Genomic DNA, 21,199 nt, shown 5'->3' on the forward strand with positions numbered 1-21,199 from the left:
CACATTTCACAAGCACCAGATTCCCTTCTGCTGTCTCTCTTACTCTTGCACATTTCACAAGCACCAGATTCACTCCTGCTGTTTCTCTCACTCTGGCACATTTCACAAGCACCAAATTCACTCCTGCTTTCACACTCGCTCTGGCACATTTCACAAGCACCAAATTCACTCCTGCTGTCTCTCTCGCTCTGACACATTTCACAAGCACCAGATTCACTCCTGCTGTTTCTCTCTCTCTGGCACATTTCACAAGCACCAGATTCCCTCCTGCTGTCTCTCTTACTCTTGCACATTTCACAAGCACCAGATTCACTCCTGCTGTTTCTCTCTCTCTGGCACATTTCACAAGCACCAGATTCACTCCCGATGTCCACCTGAGGTTCAATTCAATTCAATTCAATTTATATAGGGCGCTACATACCCAGAGGGTCTCAAGGCGCTTGGAGAAGGGTGGGGAATTACTTGTCGAATATCCAGGTTTTAAGTTGCTTTCTGAATGCTAGGTGGTTCTGAGTGAGGCGAAGGTGACTGGGAAGTGAGTTCCAGGTTTTAGCCGCCAGGTAGGAGAAGGATCTTCCTCCCATGGTGGTTTTGTTGATGCGAGGTACAGCAGCAAGGGCTTGGTTGGAGGAGCGTAGCTGGCGGGAGGGGGTGTAGAAGGAAAGTCGTGTGTTGAGGCATTCGGGTCCAAGTTCGTAAAGTGTTGTGTTGTATCGCACAGGAAGAGAGAGCTGTAAGGCTTCAGTTGGATACAGTGAAACACTTTCCTGCAGAGCAGCCTGCTGTAAGACAGATGTGTTACAACACTTCACCTCTGACCCCAGTGGTGATCAGGCCTCTCTCCTCTGACGTTAGCTGCTCGTTTACCTCCCTGGCTCCACTGATAGATGTGGGCAGCTTTGCCCTTCTGCGCCTGTTTTCTAATGTAAAATTCACGTGGCCTTGCTTTTTCGTGTCTGTAAGTCTTGGAGAGGGATGGTAAAGTGCGGCCATCATTCTTCAGAAAGGTCATCCATGCTCCAGGAATCCCAGAGAAAGCTTTACATTTTTCATTAAACATTGATCGGGTGAAATGGAATCAACGCGCTCACATCGAGGCGCAGAACTGTATGCATGCACTTAGCACACTCGTGCGGTGCTTAATTTGTAAACAAGGAGCGCCAGGGCCCATAATAATTCCTGGGAGTCTACTGCAGCTGGTACTGCCTCAGCTCCTACTGCCACATATCAGTGACAGCAGTAACCATCTGCTAATTGTTAAAAAATATATTAAATTGCCAAAAAGGAATTGTGCTTAAACAAATTAGGCACACAGCGCCACCATGAGTTGGATAAATACGTGGCGAAGTTTACAAAAAGGTCCAGTGCCGAGCACCGCCAAACACCGGCACAAATTAAGCACTGCATAGTGCTCCTGCACCAAGAAGAAGGGTGTTTCACATGGAGCTCAGAACATTATACATTATGCAAATAACAGATTAAAACACATTGCAACTCGGAAAGGATTGCTTGGGTTAAGCAGAGTTTATGAGAGGATGCAGCAGATAGCAGCCGCGGCCTGTGGAGGGAGTTGCGTGGGGCAGGCAGGCGGGGCAGGGGAGGGGCAGAGTGGGGGGTGATAAACACCGGAATATGGATAATTACAGGTAAGTAAACAATTAAATATAAAAAACGAATTTCGTTCCGTGCCCTGCATCGCAAAATACAGTGCAGGGCGCACTACGAAATTAGTTTTATTAATTTAATTGTGTACTTACCTGTAATCATCCATATTCTGGGGTTTATTACCCCCCGCCCTGCCCCTCCCCGTCCCACCTGCCTGCCCCACTGCAACTCCCTCCACAGGCCGCGGCTGGCAGATAGCAGTATCAGGGGATTGCAGGGACCTCATCTAGGTGTGGTGCGACGCAGAAGTGGAAAACAAATCTGGTTTGTAGTCTAGAGTTGGGATGGAGAGCAAAGACTTAGAGACAGATTTACCAACAATATGCGCTGTTTTGCATCACAAAGGTGACGCAAACCAGTACAAAATGTTTTTTTTAATTTACATTCCAGTGCAAAACGTGTTTTCCACTGGAAAGTGCCTAAAAGTAAAGCGAAGTAGCTCAAAGTGCTGCTTTGCATTCCTTTGTGTCGAGGGGGAGTTACCTGGGCGTTCAAGTGCAAGCACTCGTGCTTTTTGTCGCAAAACCATATCTACCAATAATTTGAGAGAGGGTTTTGCTTAAAAATGTGCGTAATTTGAAAGCAGGCGTTAAAAGAAGAAATATTTTCATTGCGCCTTTCTTTTTCAGACTTTGCACATGTGCTGCACAGCACAACACACTTACAGAGGGGCGTAGAGTGTTGTAGAGTGGAGCGGCATAGAGTGTTTTGCTGTGGTTTAGGGTAAAGTGGAGTGGCGTAGAAGGTGTTGGATAAAGTGGAGTAGAGTGTTGTAGAGTAGCGTGGCGTAGACTGGCATAGAGTGTTGTAGAGTAGCGTGGCGTAGAGTGGAGTAGAGTGTTGTAGAGTAGCGTGGCGTAGACTGGCGTAGAGTGGAGTAGACTGTTGTAGAGTAGCGTGGCACAGATTAGAGTAGAGTGAAGAGGCATAGAGTGTAGTGGTGCAGAGTAGAGTGCAGTGGTGCACAGTAGATCAGAGTAGTTGCATAGAGTGCATTTGCATAGCGTTTAGTGGCGTAGGGTGCACTGGCATAGAGTGCATTGGCATAGCGTTTAGTGGCATACAGTAAAGTGGTGCAGAGTAGAGTTCAGAGGCATAGAGTGCATTTGTGTTGAGTGCCATAGAGTAGAGTGGTGCAGAATAGAGTTCAGAGGCATAGAGTGCATTTGTGTTGAGTGCCATGGTGTAGAGTGGTGCAGAGTAGAGTTCAGAGGCATAGAGTGCATTTGTGTTGAGTGCCATAGAGTAGAGTGGTGCAGAGTAGAGTTCAGAGGCATAGAGTGCATTTGTGTTGAGTGCCATAGAGTAGAGTGGTGCAGAGTAGAGTTCAGAGGCATAGAGTGCATTTGTGTTGAGTGCCATAGAGTAGAGTGGTGCAGAATAGAGTTCAGAGGCATAGAGTGCATTTGTGTTGAGTGCCATAGAGTCGAGTGGTGCAGAGTAGAGTTCAGAGGCATAGAGTGCATTTGTGTTGAGTGCCATAGAGTCGAGTGGTGCAGAGTAGAGTTCAGAGGCATAGAGTGCATTTGTGTTGAGTGCCATAGAGTAGAGTGGTGCAGAATAGAGTTCAGAGGCATAGAGTGCATTTGTGTTGAGTGCCATGGTGTAGAGTGGTGCAGAGTAGAGTTCAGAGGCATAGAGTGCATTTGTGTTGAGTGCCATGGTGTAGAGTGGTGCAGAGTAGAGTTCAGAGGCATAGAGTGCATTTGTGTTGAGTGCCATAGAGTAGGGTGGTGAAGAGTAGAGTTCAGAGGCATAGAGTGCATTTGTGTTGAGTGCCATGGTGTAGAGTGGTGCAGAGTAGAGTTCAGAGGCATAGAGTGCATTTGTGTTGAGTGCCATAGAGTAGGGTGGTGCAGAGTAGAGTTCAGAGGCATAGAGTGCATTTGTGTTGAGTGCCATAGAGTAGAGTGGTGCAGAATAGAGTTCAGAGGCATAGAGTGCATTTGTGTTGAGTGCCATAGAGTAGGGTGGTGCAGAATAGAGTTCAGAGGCATAGAGTGCATTTGTGTTGAGTGCCATAGAGTAGGGTGGTGCAGAGTAGAGTTCAGAGGCATAGAGTGCATTTGTGTTGAGTGCCATGGTGTAGAGTGATGCAGAGTAGAGTTCAGAGGCATAGAGTGCATTTGTGTTGAGTGCCATGGTGTAGAGTGGTGCAGAGTAGAGTTCAGAGGCATAGAGTGCATTTGTGTTGAGTGCCATAGAGTCGAGTGGTGCAGAGTAGAGTTCAGAGGCATAGAGTGCATTTGTGTTGAGTGCCATAGAGTAGAGGGGTGCAGAATAGAGTTCAGAGGCATAGAGTGCATTTGTGTTGAGTGCCATGGTGTAGAGCGGTGCAGAGTAGAGTTCAGAGGCATAGAGTGCATTTGTGTTGAGTGCCATAGAGTAGGGTGGTGCAGAGTAGAGTTCAGAGGCATAGAGTGCATTTGTGTTGAGTGCCATAGAGTCGAGTGGTGCAGAGTAGAGTTCAGAGGCATAGAGTGCATTTGTGTTGAGTGCCATAGAGTAGGGTGGTGCAGAGTAGAGTTCAGAGGCATAGAGTGCATTTGTGTTGAGTGCCATAGAGTAGGGTGGTGCAGAGTAGAGTTCAGAGGCATAGAGTGCATTTGTGTTGAGTGCCATAGAGTAGGGTGGTGCAGAGTAGAGTTCAGAGGCATAGAGTGCATTTGTGTTGAGTGCCATAGAGTCGAGTGGTGCAGAGTAGAATTCAGAGGCATAGAGTGCATTTGTGTTGAGTGCCATGGTGTAGAGTGGTGCAGAGTAGAGTTCAGAGGCATAGAGTGCATTTGTGTTGAGTGCCATAGAGTCGAGTGGTGCAGAGTAGAGTTCAGAGGCATGGAGTGCATTTGTGTTGAGTGCCATGGTGTAGAGTGGTGCAGAGTAGAGTTCAGAGGCATAGAGTGCATTTGTGTTGAGTGCCATAGAGTCGAGTGGTGCAGAGTAGAGTTCAGAGGCATGGAGTGCATTTGTGTTGAGTGCCATGGTGTAGAGTGGTGCAGAGTAGAGTTCAGAGGCATGGAGTGCATTTGTGTTGAGTGCCATGGTGTAGAGTGGTGCAGAGTAGAGTTCGGAGGCATAGAGTGCATTTGTGTTGAGTGCCATAGAGTCGAGTGGTGCAGAGTAGAGTTCAGAGGCATAGAGTACATTTGTGTTGAGTGCCATGGTGTAGAGTGGTGCAGAGTAGAGTTCAGAGGCATAGAGTGCATTTGTGTTGAGTGCCATGGTGTAGAGTGGTGCAGAGTAGAGTTCAGAGGCATAGAGTGCATTTGTGTTGAGTGCCATAGAGTCGAGTGGTGCAGAGTAGAGTTCAGAGGCATAGAGTGCATTTGTGTTGAGTGCCATAGAGTAGGGTGGTGCAGAGTAGAGTTCAGAGGCATAGAGTGCATTTGTGTTGAGTGCCATGGTGTAGAGCAGTGCAGAGTAGAGTTCAGAGGCATAGAGTGCATTTGTGTTGAGTGCCATAGAGTAGGGTGGTGCAGAGTAGAGTTCAGAGGCATAGAGTGCATTTGTGTTGAGTGCCATAGAGTCGAGTGGTGCAGAGTAGAGTTCAGAGGCATAGAGTGCATTTGTGTTGAGTGCCATAGAGTAGGGTGGTGCAGAGTAGAGTTCAGAGGCATAGAGTGCATTTGTGTTGAGTGCCATGGTGTAGAGTGGTGCAGAGTAGAGTTCAGAGGCATAGAGTGCATTTGTGTTGAGTGCCATAGAGTAGGGTGGTGCAGAGTAGAGTTCAGAGGCATAGAGTGCATTTGTGTTGAGTGCCATAGAGTAGAGTGGTGCAGAATAGAGTTCAGAGGCATAGAGTGCATTTGTGTTGAGTGCCATGGTGTAGAGTGGTGCAGAGTAGAGTTCAGAGGCATAGAGTGCATTTGTGTTGAGTGCCATAGAGTAGGGTGGTGCAGAGTAGAGTTCAGAGGCATAGAGTGCATTTGTGTTGAGTGCCATGGTGTAGAGTGGTGCAGAGTAGAGTTCAGAGGCATAGAGTGCATTTGTGTTGAGTACCATAGAGTAGAGTGGTGCAGAGTAGAGTTCAGAGGCATAGAGTGCATTTGTGTTGAGTGCCATAGAGTCGAGTGGTGCAGAGTAGAGTTCAGAGGCATAGAGTGCATTTGTGTTGAGTGCCATAGAGTAGAGTGGTGCAGAATAGAGTTCAGAGGCATAGAGTGCATTTGTGTTGAGTGCCATAGAGTCGAGTGGTGCAGAGTAGAGTTCAGAGGCATAGAGTGCATTTGTGTTGAGTGCCATAGAGTCGAGTGGTGCAGAGTAGAGTTCAGAGGCATAGAATGCATTTGTGTTGAGTACCATAGAGTCGAGTGGTGCAGAGTAGAGTTCAGAGGCATAGAGTGCATTTGTGTTGAGTGCCATAGAGTAGAGTGGTGCAGAATAGAGTTCAGAGGCATAGAGTGCATTTGTGTTGAGTGCCATAGAGTCGAGTGGTGCAGAGTAGAGTTCAGAGGCATAGAGTGCATTTGTGTTGAGTGCCATAGAGTCGAGTGGTGCAGAGTAGAGTTCAGAGGCATAGAGTGCATTTGTGTTGAGTGCCATAGAGTAGGGTGGTGCAGAGTAGAGTTTAGAGGCATAGAGTGCATTTGTGTTGAGTGCCATGGTGTAGAGCGGTGCAGAGTAGAGTTCAGAGGCATAGAGTGCATTTGTGTTGAGTGCCATAGAGTAGGGTGGTGCAGAGTAGAGTTCAGAGGCATAGAGTGCATTTGTGTTGAGTGCCATAGAGTAGGGTGGTGCAGAGATGAGTTCAGAGGCATAGAGTGCATTTGTGTTGAGTGCCATGGTGTAGAGTGGTGCAGAGTAGAGTTCAGAGGCATAGAGTGCATTTGTGTTGAGTGCCATAGAGTCGAGTGGTGCAGAGTAGAGTTCAGAGGCATAGAGTGCATTTGTGTTGAGTGCCATGGTGTAGAGTGGTGCAGAGTAGAGTTCAGAGGCATAGAGTGCATTTGTGTTGAGTGCCATAGAGTAGGGTGGTGCAGAGTAGAGTTCAGAGGCATAGAGTGCATTTGTGTTGAGTGTCATAGAGTAGGGTTGTGCAGAGTAGAGTTCAGAGGCATAGAGTGCATTTGTGTTGAGTGCCATGGTGTAGAGTGGTGCAGAGTAGAGTTCAGAGGCATAGAGTGCATTTGTGTTGAGTGCCATAGAGTAGGGTGGTGCAGAGTAGAGTTCAGAGGCATAGAGTGCATTTGTGTTGAGTGCCATAGAGTAGGGTGGTGCAGAGTAGAGTTCAGAGGCATAGAGTGCATTTGTGTTGAGTGCCATGGTGTACAGTGGTGCAGAGTAGAGTTCAGAGGCATAGAGTGCATTTGTGTTGAGTGCCATGGTGTAGAGTGGTGCAGAGTAGAGTTCAGAGGCATAGAGTGCATTTGTGTTGAGTGCCATAGAGTAGGGTGGTGCAGAGTAGAGTTCAGAGGCATAGAGTGCATTTGTGTTGAGTGCCATGGTGTAGAGCGGTGCAGAGTAGAGTTCAGAGGCATAGAGTGCATTTGTGTTGAGTGCCATGGTGTAGAGTGGTGCAGAGTAGAGTTCAGAGGCATAGAGTGCATTTGTGTTGAGTGCCATAGAGTAGAGTTGTGCAGAGTAGAGTTCAGAGGCATAGAGTGCATTTGTGTTGAGTGCCATGGTGTAGAGTGGTGCAGAGTAGAGTTCAGAGGCATAGAGTGCATTTGTGTTGAGTGCCATGGTGTAGAGTGGTGCAGAGTAGAGTTCAGAGGCATAGAGTGCATTTGTGTTGAGTGCCATAGAGTAGAGTGGTGCAGAGTAGAGTTCAGAGGCATAGAGTGCATTTGTGTTGAGTGCCATAGAGTCGAGTGGTGCAGAGTAGAGTTCAGAGGCATAGAGTGCATTTGTGTTGAGTGCCATAGAGTAGAGTGGTGCAGAGTAGAGTTCAGAGGCATAGAGTGCATTTGTGTTGAGTGCCATGGTGTAGAGTGGTGCAGAGTAGAGTTCAGAGGCATAGAGTGCATTTGTGTTGAGTGCCATGGTGTAGAGTGGTGCAGAGTAGAGTTCAGAGGCATAGAGTGCATTTGTGTTGAGTGCCATGGTGTAGAGTGGTGCAGAGTAGAGTTCAGAGGCATAGAGTGCATTTGTGTTAAGTGCCATGGTGTAGAGTGGTGCAGAGTAGAGTTCAGAGGCATAGAGTGCATTTGTGTTGAGTACCATAGAGTAGAGTGGTGCAGAATAGAGTTCAGAGGCATAGAGTGCATTTGTGTTGAGTGCCATAGAGTCGAGTGGTGCACAGTAGAGGTCAGAGGCATAGAGTGCATTTGTGTTGAGTGCCATGGTGTAGAGTGGTGCAGAGTAGAGTTCAGAGGCATAGAGTGCATTTGTGTTGAGTGCCATAGAGTAGAGTGGTGCAGAATAGAGTTCAGAGGCATAGAGTGCATTTGTGTTGAGTGCCATAGAGTAGAGTGGTGCAGAATAGAGTTCAGAGGCATAGAGTGCATTTGTGTTGAGTGCCATAGAGTCGAGTGGTGCAGAGTAGAGTTCAGAGGCATAGAGCGCATTTGTGTTGAGTGCCATAGAGTCGAGTGGTGCAGAGTAGAGTTCAGACGCATGGAGTGCATTTGTGTTGAGTGCCATGGTGTAGAGTGGTGCAGAGTAGAGTTCAGAGGCATAGAGTGCATTTGTGTTGAGTGCCATAGAGTCGAGTGGTGCAGAGTAGAGTTCAGAGGCATAGAGTGCATTTGTGTTGAGTGCCATGGTGTAGAGTGGTGCAGAGTAGAGTTCAGAGGCATAGAGTGCATTTGTGTTGAGTGCCATAGAGTAGAGTGGTGCAGAATAGAGTTCAGAGGCATAGAGTGCATTTGTGTTGAGTGCCGTAGAGTAGAGTGGTGCAGAGTAGAGTTCAGAGGCATAGAGTGCATTTGTGTTGAGTGCCATGGTGTAGAGTGGTGCAGAGTAGAGTTCAGAGGCATAGAGTGCATTTGTGTTGAGTGCCATAGAGTAGAGTGGTGCAGAGTAGAGTTCAGAGGCATAGAGTGCATTTGTGTTGAGTGCCATAGAGTAGAGTGGTGCAGAATAGAGTTCAGAGGCATAGAGTGCATTTGTGTTGAGTGCCATGGTGTAGAGTGGTGCAGAGTAGAGTTCAGAGGCATAGAGTGCATTTGTGTTGAGTGCCATAGAGTCGAGTGGTGCAGAGTAGAGTTCAGAGGCATAGAGTGCATTTGTGTTGAGTGCCATAGAGTAGAGTGGTGCAGAATAGAGTTCAGAGGCATAGAGTGCATTTGTGTTGAGTGCCATGGTGTAGAGTGGTGCAGAGTAGAGTTCAGAGGCATAGAGTGCATTTGTGTTGAGTGCCATAGAGTCGAGTGGTGCAGAGTAGAGTTCAGAGGCATAGAGTGCATTTGTGTTGAGTGCCATAGAGTAGAGTGGTGCAGAATAGAGTTCAGAGGCATAGAGTGCATTTGTATTGAGTGCCATAGAGTAGGGTGGTGCAGAGTAGAGTTCAGAGGCATAGAGTGCATTTGTGTTGAGTGCCATGGTGTAGAGTGGTGCAGAGTAGAGTTCAGAGGCATAGAGTGCATTTGTGTTGAGTGCCATAGAGTCGAGTGGTGCAGAATAGAGTTCAGAGGCATAGAGTGCATTTGTGTTGAGTGCCATAGAGTAGGGTGGTGCAGAGTAGAGTTCAGAGACATAGAGTGCATTTGTGTTGAGTGCCATAGAGTAAGGTGGTGCAGAGTAGAGTTCAGAGGCATAGAGTGCATTTGTGTTGAGTGCCATGGTGTAGAGTGGTGCAGAGTAGAGTTCAGAGGCATAGAGTGCATTTGTGTTGAGTGCCATGGTGTAAAGTGGTGCAGAGTAGAGTTCAGAGGCATAGAGTGCATTTGTGTTGAGTGCCATTGTGTAGAGTGGTGCAGAGTAGAGTTCAGAGGCATAGAGTGCATTTGTGTTGAGTGCCATGGTGTAAAGTGGTGCAGAATAGAGTTCAGAGGCATAGAGTGCATTTGTGTTGAGTGCCATAGAGTAGAGTGGTGCAGAATAGAGTTCAGAGGCATAGAGTGCATTTGTGTTGAGTGCCATGGAGTAGAGTGGTGCAGAATAGAGTTCAGAGGCATAGAGTGCAGTTGTGTTGAGTGCCATAGAGTAGAGTGGTGCAGAGTAGAGTTCAGAGGCATAGAGTGCATTTGTGTTGAGTGCCATGGTGTAGAGCGGTGCAGAGTAGAGTTCAGAGGCATAGAGTGCATTTGTGTTGAGTGCCATGGTGTAGAGTGGTGCAGAGTAGAGTTCAGAGGCATAGAGTGCATTTGTGTTGAGTGCCATGGTATAAAGTGGTGCAGAATAGAGTTCAGAGGCATAGAGTGCATTTGTGTTGAGTGCCATAGAGTAGAGTGGTGCAGAGTAGAGTTCAGAGGCATAGAGTGCATTTGTGTTGAGTGCCATAGAGTAGAGTGGTGCAGAGTAGAGTTCAGAGGCATAGAGTGCATTTGTGTTGAGTGCCATAGAGTAGGGTGGTGCAGAGTAGAGTTCAGAGGCATAGAGTGCATTTGTGTTGAGTGCCATGGTGTAGAGCGGTGCAGATTAGAGTTCAGAGGCATAGAGTGCATTTGTGTTGAGTGCCATAGAGTAGGGTGGTGCAGAGTAGAGTTCAGAGGCATAGAGTGCATTTGTGTTGAGTGCCATAGAGTCGAGTGGTGCAGAATAGAGTTCAGAGGCATAGAGTGCATTTGTGTTGAGTGCCATAGAGTCGAGTGGTGCAGAATAGAGTTCAGAGGCATAGAGTGCATTTGTGTTGAGTGCCATAGAGTCGAGTGGTGCAGAATAGAGTTCAGAGGCATAGAGTGCATTTGTGTTGAGTGCCATAGAGTAGAGTGGTGCAGAGTAGAGTTCAGAGGCATAGAGTGCATTTGTGTTGAGTGCCATGGTGTAGAGTGGTGCAGAGTAGAGTTCAGAGGCATAGAGTGCATTTGTGTTGAGTGCCATAGAGTAGGGTGGTGCAGAATAGAGTTCAGAGGCATAGAGTGCATTTGTGTTGAGTGCCATAGAGTCGAGTGGTGCAGAGTAGAGTTCAGAGGCATAGAGTGCATTTGTGTTGAGTGCCATGGTGTAGAGTGGTGCAGAGTAGAGTTCAGAGGCATAGAGTGCATTTGTGTTGAGTGCCATAGAGTAGAGTGGTGCAGAGTAGAGTTCAGAGGCATAGAGTGCATTTGTGTTGAGTGCCATGGTGTAGAGTGGTGCAGAGTAGAGTTCAGAGGCATAGAGTGCATTTGTGTTGAGTGCCATGGTGTAGAGTGGTGCAGAGTAGAGTTCAGAGGCATAGAGTGCATTTGTGTTGAGTGCTATAGAGTCGAGTGGTGCAGAGTAGAGTTCAGAGGCATAGAGTGCATTTGTGTTGAGTGCCATAGAGTCGAGTGGTGCAGAATAGAGTTCAGAGGCATAGAGTGCATTTGTGTTGAGTGCCATAGAGTAGAGTGGTGCAGAGTAGAGTTCAGAGGCATAGAGTGCATTTGTGTTGAGTGCCATGGTGTAGAGTGGTGCAGAGTAGAGTTCAGAGGCATAGAGTGCATTTGTGTTGAGTGCCATAGAGTAGGGTGGTGCAGAATAGAGTTCAGAGGCATAGAGTGCATTTGTGTTGAGTGCCATAGAGTCGAGTGGTGTAGAGTAGAGTTCAGAGGCATAGAGTGCATTTGTGTTGAGTGCCATGGTGTAGAGTGGTGCAGAGTAGAGTTCAGAGGCATAGAGTGGATTTGTGTTGAGTGCCATAGAGTGGTGCAGAGTAGAGTTCAGAGGCATAGAGTGCATTTGTGTTGAGTGCCATGGTGTAGAGTGGTGCAGAGTGGAGTTCAGAGGCATAGAGTGCATTTGTGTTGAGTGCCATAGAGTAGAGTGGTGCAGAGTAGAGTTCAGAGGCATAGAGTGCATTTGTGTTGAGTGCCATAGAGTAGAGTGGTGCAGAGTAGAGTTCAGAGGCATAGAGTGCATTTGTGTTGAGTGCCATAGAGTAGAGTGGTGCAGAGTAGAGTTCAGAGGCATAGAGTGCATTTGTGTTGAGTGCCATAGAGTAGGGTGGTGCAGAGTAGAGTTCAGAGGCATAGAGTGCATTTGTGTTGAGTGCCATAGAGTAGAGTGGTGCAGAGTAGAGTTCAGAGGCATAGAGTGCATTTGTGTTGAGTGCCATAGAGTAGAGTGGTGCAGAGTAGAGTTCAGAGGCATAGAGTGCATTTGTGTTGAGTGCCATAGAGTAGAGTGGTGCAGAGTAGAGTTCAGAGGCATAGAGTGCATTTGTGTTGAGTGCCATAGAGTAGAGTGGTGCAGAGTAGAGTTCAGAGGCATAGAGTGCATTTGTGTTGAGTGCCATAGAGTAGAGTGGTGCAGAGTAGAGTTCAGAGGCATAGAGTGCATTTGTGTTGAGTGCCATAGAGTAGGGTGGTGCAGAGTAGAGTTCAGAGGCATAGAGTGCATTTGTGTTGAGTGCCATAGAGTAGAGTGGTGCAGAATAGAGTTCAGAGGCATAGAGTGCATTTGTGTTGAGTGCCATGGTGTAGAGTGGTGCAGAGTAGAGTTCAGAGGCATAGAATGCATTTGTGTTGAGTGCCATGGTGTAGAGTGGTGCAGAGTAGAGTTCAGAGGCATAGAGTGCATTTGTGTTGAGTGCCATAGAGTAGAGTGGTGCAGAGTAGAGTTCAGATGCATAGAGTGCATTTGTGTTGAGTGCCATAGAGTCGAGTGGTGCAGAGTAGAGTTCAGAGGCATAGAGTGCATTTGTGTTGAGTGCCATAGAGTAGAGTGGTGCAGAATAGAGTTCAGAGGCATAGAGTGCATTTGTGTTGAGTGCCATAGAGTAGGGTGGTGCAGAGTAGAGTTCAGAGGCATAGAGTGCATTTGTGTTGAGTGCCATAGAGTAGAGTGGTGCAGAATAGAGTTCAGAGGCATAGAGTGCATTTGTGTTGAGTGCCATGGTGTAGAGTGGTGCAGAGTAGAGTTCAGAGGCATAGAGTGCATTTGTGTTGAGTGCCATAGAGTAGGGTGGTGCAGAGTAGAGTTCAGAGGCATAGAGTGCATTTGTGTTGAGTGCCATAGAGTAGGGTGGTGCAGAGTAGAGTTCAGAGGCATAGAGTGCATTTGTGTTGAGTGCCATAGAGTAGAGTGGTGCAGAATAGAGTTCAGAGGCATAGAGTGCATTTGTGTTGAGTGCCATGGTGTAGAGTGGTGCAGAGTAGAGTTCAGAGGCATAGAGTGCATTTGTGTTGAGTGCCATAGAGTAGAGTGGTGCAGAGTAGAGTTCAGAGGCATAGAGTGCATTTGTGTTGAGTGCCATAGAGTAGAGTGGTGCAGAGTAGAGTTCAGAGGCATAGAGTGCATTTGTGTTGAGTGCCATAGAGTAGGGTGGTGCAGAGTAGAGTTCAGAGGCATAGAGTGCATGTGTGTTGAGTGCCATAGAGTAGAGTGGTGCAGAATAGAGTTCAGAGGCATAGAGTGCATTTGTGTTGAGTGCCATGGTGTAGAGTGGTGCAGAGTAGAGTTCAGAGGCATAGAGTGCATTTGTGTTGAGTGCCATAGAGTAGAGTGGTGCAGAGTAGAGTTCAGAGGCATAGAGTGCATTTGTGTTGAGTGCCATAGAGTCGAGTGGTGCAGAGTAGAGTTCAGAGGCATAGAGTGCATTTGTGTTGAGTGCCATAGAGTAGAGTGGTGCAGAGTAGAGTTCAGAGGCATAGAGTGCATTTGTGTTGAGTGCCATAGAGTAGAGTGGTGCAGAATAGAGTTCAGAGGCATAGAGTGCATTTGTGTTGAGTGCCATGGTGTAGAGTGGTGCAGAGTAGAGTTCAGAGGCATAGAGTGCATTTGTGTTGAGTGCCATAGAGTAGAGTGGTGCAGAGTAGAGTTCAGAGGCATAGAGTGCATTTGTGTTGAGTGCCATAGAGTCGAGTGGTGCAGAGTAGAGTTTAGAGGCATGGAGTGCATTTGTGTTGAGTGCCATAGAGTAGAGTGGTGCAGAATAGAGTTCAGAGGCATAGAGTGCATTTGTGTTGAGTGCCATAGAGTAGGGTGGTGCAGAGTAGAGTTCAGAGGCATAGAGTGCATTTGTGTTGAGTGCCATAGAGTAGGGTGGTGCAGAGTAGAGTTCAGAGGCATAGAGTGCATTTGTGTTGAGTGCCATAGAGTAGGGTGGTGCAGAGTAGAGTTCAGAGGCATAGAGTGCATTTGTGTTGAGTGCCATGGTGTAGAGTGGTGCAGAGCAGAGTTCAGAGGCATAGAGTGCATTTGTGTTGAGTGCCATAGAGTAGAGTGGTGCAGAATAGAGTTCAGAGGCATAGAGTGCATTTGTGTTGAGTGCCATAGAGTAGGGTGGTGCAGAGTAGAGTTCAGAGGCATAGAGTGCATTTGTGTTGAGTGCCATAGAGTAGGGTGGTGCAGAGTAGAGTTCAGAGGCATAGAGTGCATTTGTGTTGAGTGCCATAGAGTAGGGTGGTGCAGAGTAGAGTTCAGAGGCATAGAGTGCATTTGTGTTGAGTGCCATGGTGTAGAGTGGTGCAGAGTAGAGTTCAGAGGCATAGAGTGCATTTGTGTTGAGTGCCATGGTGTAGATTGGTGCAGAGTAGAGTTCAGAGGCATAGAGTGCATTTGTGTTGAGTGCCATAGAGTCGAGTGGTGCAGAATAGAGTTCAGAGGCATAGAGTGCATTTGTGTTGAGTGCCATAGAGTCGAGTGGTGCAGAATAGAGTTCAGAGGCATAGAGTGCATTTGTGTTGAGTGCCATAGAGTCGAGTGGTGCAGAGTAGAGTTCAGAGGCATTGAGTGCATTTGTGTTGAGTGCCATGGTGTAGAGCGGTGCAGATTAGAGTGGCATGGAATGCAACTTAAAACATGCCATTTGTATAAACTGTCAGATGGTGGGGGAGGGGGGGAGACATGCGGGGCAGGTTTCCATGTGTAAGGTACAAGTCAGAGCCCCTCTGACAGAAGCGTAAGGGACAGAGCAGCCGACTTTTGCGCTTCGAGTCTCGGCATCCTCTCAACACCCTGTGATTCTGGGCAAATTACTTAATTTCCCTGAGCCTACGAAAAAAAATAAAAAATGAATGTGTCCTTGTGCAATGCAACTGGTGCCCCTGTAAAGCGCTTCAATACATTCGGCTCGAGTTCCCGCTATTTAAAATCTGAAAAAACAAGCATCAGTCCCTGTATAATTCACAGCATCAGTAAGCGCCTCGAGTCCCTGCTGTGTGGGCCACGGAGCTATCCAAGCAGTTGTGAGACGCACCCCCTCCATAAGCAGTAATAAACAGAGGCCTGGGCTCTGTCAGCCGTCGGACGCATCTCATGGCCGCCTCAGGCACAGAGTGTCCCCAAAATAAACGAGGCTGGGCTGACTCTAATAAGTGACATCGCGCCTCGAATCAGAGACGTCACCCGGGCGCAGACGTGCTGCGGAGAGTTACTGTGTGCTCAGGCGGTGCCAGTGGGTGTGTGCCTGGCTGGGGGGGGGGGGGCGGGGGGGGGGGGGGGGGGGGGGTCCCGGGTGATGGATCCTGTCAGACACGAGGCCTGGCACGCTGGGATGTGTGTGTTTCATTCGCAGCCGGGGCTCTGTACTGTATGATGCGCATCGCTTGTCCATGTGCCGCGAAGCTGTGAGCTAGGCGCTAGGTCTGGGGTGTCATCCAGTGTGTGACGTTCCTTCTCTTTCTGCCAGGCTCACGCTGTCGAGATGGGCTGCCGGCTGAACAAGCCCCCCAAGCAAGAGGCCCCCCGCCCGGGGAACATCTACTCCACCCTCAAGAGGCCTCAGGTGGAGACCAAGACCGACGCGGCCTACGAGTACCGCTTCGTGGACTTCACGGCGCTAGACACCGGTGAGTGAGGGGCCGGGAGGGGTGGGGGCGCAGGGTGGGGGCAGGGTGGGGGCAGTACCGCTTCGTGGACTTCACGGCGCTAGACACCGGTGAGTGAGGGGCCGGGAGGGGTGGGGGCGCAGGGTGGGGGCAGGGTGGGGGCAGTACCGCTTCGTGGACTTCACGGCGCTAGACACCGGTGAGTGAGGGGCCCTGAGGGGTGGAGCGCAGACTGGGGGGCAGGGGGGGGGGGGGCTGCAGGGTCCACTCCTGTCTTCAGAAGTACTGGGCGACCGGGTGAAGCAAAGCACAGCTCAGAAGTAAGGAGATGATGCAGGGAGGGTTCATTCAAGGGTTCAAGGGCCCTGGCGCAAGGGGGCGCCCCAGCCCCCGGCGGAGGGGGGGCTTCCTCCAGGGCAATCAGTGTGGAGCTTGAGTGTAGGAATGTGATGGAGCCGAGGGGCGTCTGCAGCAGGGCAGGTTGCCTGGGTCTGGCTGGCCTGGGCTGTTGTGAATATGAATGCGTGTCTTTATGTTAACAGACTGTGAGTCGATCTGTGCCACGCTAGAGCCCGCCGGGTCTCTGTGCCAACGACGGGCACGGGGCGAGGGGCTGGGGAGACCCGACCATCTCTGTTCGCCTGGGCATCTCTTGAAATCCTAGGAAACATTGTAAAAAGTGCTACATGTCTGTGCTGACGTTTATTTTGACATCTACCGCCCCGTGATGGCCACTAGCAGGCTCTACGTCAGACGTAGAGATTACATTTGATTTACAAGCTAACCGGGACATTGAACTACGCCCCGCAGGGAAGAGGCCACCCCCGTCCGAGGCGCTTCCTCTCCCACCCCCGGGGCAGCCTCGGACCGCGTATCCTGTCTGCACTTGTGTTTCACGACTCTCTTCCTGACTCGTGTCACACCGATAGAGAGGGGCTCAGACCTCGACAGAGAGAAGGCACGTACGCCTCCCACGAGCACGCGCCGGCCTGGGCCTGTCAAAGATGCGCACCGATACAGGCTGAGACGCCTCCACTGACCTCTCATAGCGCCCAGAGGCGCAGCCTTTGACAGAATCCTTTTTGAGCGCCTACTGGCCCAACACGCTGACAGGATCCTTCATGAGCGTCTGCTGGCCCAACACGCTGACAGGATCCTTCTTCAGTGCCTGCTGGCCCAATACGCTGACAGGATCCTTCGTGAGCGCCTGCTGGACCAACACGCTGACAGGATCCTTCTTCAGTGCCTGCTGGCCCAATACGCTGACAGGATCCTTCATGAGCGCCTGCTGGCCCAACACGCTGACAGGATCCTTCTTGAACACCTACTGGTCCAACACGGTGACAGGATCCTTCTTCAATGGCTGCCGGCCCAACACGCTGACAGGATCCTTCATGAGCGTCTGCTGGCCCAAAACGCTGACAGGATCCTTCATGAGCGTCTGCTGGCCCAATACGCTGACAGGATCCTTCATGAGCGCCTGCTGGCCCAACACGCTGACAGGATCCTTCTTGAACACCTACTGGTCCAACACGGTGACAGGATCCTTCTTCAATGGCTGCCGGCCCAACACGCGGACAGGATCCTTCATGAGCGTCTGCTGGCCCAAAACGCTGACAGGATCCTTCATGAGCGTCTGCTGGCCCAACACGCTGACAGGATCCTTCATGAGCGCCTGCTGGCCCAACACGCTGACAGGATCCTTCATGAGCACCTGCTGGCCCAACACGCTGACAGGATCCTTCTTGAACACCTACTGGTCCAACACGGTGACAGGATCCTTCTTCAATGGCTGCCGGCCCAACACGCTGACAGGATCCTTCATGAGCGTCTGCTGGCCCAAAACGCTGACAGGATCCTTCATGAGCGTCTGCAGGCCCAACACGCTGACAGGATCCTTCATGAGCGCCTACTGGCCCAACACGCTGACAGGATCCTTCATGAGCGCCTGCTGGCCCAACACGCTGACAGGATCCTTCTTGAACACCTACTGGTCCAACACGGTGACAGGATCCTTCTTCAATGGCTGCCGGCCCAACACGCTGACAGGATCCTTCATGAGCGTCTGCTGGCCCAAAACGCTGACAGGATCCTTCATGAGCGTCTGCTGGCCCAACACGCTGACAGGATCCTTCATGAGCGCCTGCTGGCCCAACACGCTGACAGGATCCTTCTTGAACACCTACTGGTCCAACACGGTGACAGGATCCTTCGTCAATGGCTGCCGGCCCAACACGCTGACAGGATCCTTCATGAGCGTCTGCTGGCCCAAAACGCTGACAGGATCCTTCATGAGCGCCTGCTGGCCCAACACGCTGACAGGATCCTTCATGAGCGCCTGCTGGCCCAACACGCTGACAGGATCCTTCATGAGCGCCTGCTGGCCCAACACGTTGACAGGATCCTTCATGAGCGTCTGCTGGCCCAACACGCTGACAGGATCCTTCATGAGCGTCTGCTGGCCCAACACGCTGACAGGATCCTTCATGAGCGTCTGCTGGCCCAACATGCTGACAGGATCCATCTTGAGCAGTTACTGGTCCAACACTCTGACAGGATCCTTCTTGAGCACCTACTGGCCCAACACGGTGACAGGATCCTTCTTCAATGGCTGCCGGCCCAACACGCTGACAGGATCCTTCTTGAGCTGTTACTGGTCCAACACACTGACAGGACCCTTCATGAGCATCTGCTGGCCCAACACGCTGACAGGATCCTTCATGAGCGTCTGCTGGCCCAACAGGCTGACAGGATCCTTCATGAGCATCTGCTGGCCCAACACGCTGACAGGATCCTTCATGAGCGCCTGCTGGCCCAACACGCTGACAGGATCCTTCATGAGAACCTGCTGACCCAACACGCTGACAGGATCTTTCATGAGCGTCTGCTGGCCCAACACGCTGACAGGATCCTTCATGAGCGTCTGCTGGCCCAACACGCTGACAGGATCCTTCTTGAGCAGTTACTGGTCCAACACGCTGACAGAATCCTTCATGAGCTTCTGCTGGCCCAACACGCTGAACGGATCCTTCATGAGCGTCTGCTGGCCCAACACGCTGACAGGATCCTTCATGAGTGTCTGCTGGCCCAGCACACTTACAGGATCCTTCATAAGCGTCTGCTGGCCCAACACGCTGACAGGATCCTTCCTCAGCGCCTACTGGCCCAACAAGCTGACAGGATCCTTCTTGAGCGCCTACTGGCCCAACACGCTGACAGGATCTTTCATGAGCGCCTGCTGGCCCAACACGCTGACAGGATCCTTCTTGAGCAGTTACTGGTCCAACATGCTGACAGGATCCTTCTTGAGCGCCTGCTGGCCCAACACACTGACAGGATCCTTCATGAGCGCCTGCTGGCCCAACACGCTGACAGGATCCTTCATGAGTGTCTGCTGACCCAACACGCTGACAGGATCCTTCATAAGCGTCTGCTGGCCCAACACGCTGACAGGATCCTTCCTCAGTGCCTACTGGCCCAACACGCTGACAGGATACTTCTTGAGCGCCTACTGGCCCAACACGCTGACAGGATCCTTCATGAGCGCCTGCTGGCCCAACACGCTGACAGGATCCTTCTTGAGCAGTTACTGGTCCAACACGCTGACAGGATCCTTCTTGAGCGCCTGCTGACCCAACACGCTGACAGGATCCTTCATGAGCGCCTGATGGCCCAACACGCTGACAGGATCCTTCATGAGCGTCTGCTGACCCAACACGCTGACTGGATCCTTCATAAGCGTCTGCTGGCCCAACACGCTGACAGGATCCTTCCTCAGCGCCTACTGGCCCAACACGCTGACAGGATCCTTCTTGAGCACCTACTGGCCCAACACGCTGACAGGATTCTTCTTGAGTGCCTACTGGCCCAACACGCTGACTGGATCCTTCATGAGCGTCTGCTGGCCCAACACGCTGAGAGGATCCTTCATGAGCGTCTGCTGGCCCAACACGCTGAGAGGATCCTTCATGAGCGTCTGCTGGCCCAACACGCTGAGAGGATCCTTCATGAGCATCTACTGGCCCAACACGCTGACAGGATCCTTTATGAGCGTCTGCTGGCCCAACACACTGACAGGATCCTTTATGAGCGCCTGTTGGCCCAACACGCTGACAGGATCCTTCATGAGCGTCTGCTGGCCCAACACGCTGACAGGATCCTTTATGAGCGTCTGCTGGCCCAACACGCTGACAGGATCCTTCATGAGCATCTGCTGGCCCAAAACGCTGACAGGATCCTTCTTGAGCAGTTACTGGTCCAACATGCTGACAGGATCCTTCTTGATCAGGTACTGGTCCAACACGCTGACAGGATCCTTCTTGAGCAGTTACTGGTCCAACACACTGACAGGGTCCTTCTTGCGCACCTACTGGCCCAACACGCTGACAGGATCCTTCTTGAGCAGTTACTGGTCCAACACACTGACAGGATCCTTCTTGAGCAGGTACTGGTCCAACACGCTGACAGGATCCTTCTTGAGCAGTTACTGGTCCAACACGCTTACAGAATCCTTCTTCAATAGCTGCCGACCCAACACGCTGACAGGATCCTTCTTCAGCGCCTGTTGGCCCAACACGCTGACAGGATCCTTCTTCAGTGCCTGCTGGTCCAACATGCTGACAGGATCCTTCTTGACCATCTGCTGGCCCAACATGCTGACAGGATCCTTCTTGAGCAGTTAGTGGTCCAACACGCTGACAGGATCCTTCTTCAGCGCCTGCTGGTCCAACATGCTGACAGGATCCTTCTTGAACAGTTACTGGTCCAACACGCTGACAGAATCCTTCTTGAGCGTCTGTTGGCCCAACACGCTGACAGGATCCTTCTTGAGTGTCTGCTGGCCCAACATGCTGACAGGATCCTTCATGAGTGTCTGCTGGCCCAACACGCTGACAGGATCCTTCATGCAAGTCTGCTGGCCCAACACGCTGACAGGATGCTTCATGAGCGTCTGCTGGCCCAACACGCTGACAGGATCCTTCATGAGCGCCTGCTGGCCCAACACGCTGACAGGATCCTTCTTGAGCGTCTGTTGGCCCAAAACGCTGACAGGATCCTTCATGAGCGTCTGCAGGCCCAACACGCTGACAGGATCCTTCGTGAGCACCTGCTGGCCCAACACGCTGACAGGATCCTTCGTGAGTGTCTGCTGGCCCAACACGCTGACAATATCCTTCATGAGCGTCTGCTGGCCCAAAACTCTGGCAGGATCCTTCATGAGCGTCTGCTGGCCCAGCACGCTGACAGGATCCTTCATGAGCGTCTGCTGGCCCAACACGCTGACAGGATCTTTCTTGAGCAGTTACTGGTCCAACACGCTGACAGGATTCTTCTTGAGCAGTTAATGGTCCAACACGCTGACAGGATCCTTCTTGAGCAGTTACTGGTCCAACAAACTGACTGGATCCTTCTTGAGCAGTTACTGGCCCAACACGCTGACAGAATCCTTCTTGAGCAGTTACTGGTCCAACACACTGACAGGATCCTTCTTGAGCGTCTGCTGGCCCAACATGCTGACAGGATCCTTCTTGAGCAGTTACTGGTCCAACACACTGACAGGATCCTTCTTGAGCGTCTGCTGGCCCAACATGCTGACAGGATCCTTCTTGAGCAGTTACTGGTCCAACACACTGACAGGATCCTTCTTCAGCACCTGCTGACCCAACATGCTGACAGGATCCTTCATGAGCATCTGCTGGCCCAACACGCTGACAGTATCCTTCATGAGCATCTGCTGGCACAACACGCTGACAGGATCCCTC

The 21,199-nt window shown here is 50.6% G+C and overlaps 1 protein-coding gene across 1 annotated transcript in view; it reads left to right on the plus strand.

Annotated features, from left to right (window-relative positions):
• Positions 1–21,199, plus strand: part of RFTN1 (raftlin, lipid raft linker 1) — a 349,725-nt gene that overhangs the window by 91,193 nt on the left and 237,333 nt on the right. Inside the window, exon 2 of the mRNA XM_086942185.1 lies at positions 15,299–15,458. Within this exon, the coding sequence (XP_086798311.1) occupies positions 15,314–15,458 (145 nt within the window). The 5' untranslated portion in view covers positions 15,299–15,313. The remainder of the gene's footprint in view (positions 1–15,298; positions 15,459–21,199) is intronic.

Source organism: Lissotriton vulgaris, chromosome 10, assembly GCF_964263255.1.
Source record: "Lissotriton vulgaris chromosome 10, aLisVul1.2, whole genome shotgun sequence".
NCBI lineage: Eukaryota > Metazoa > Chordata > Amphibia > Caudata > Salamandridae > Lissotriton > Lissotriton vulgaris.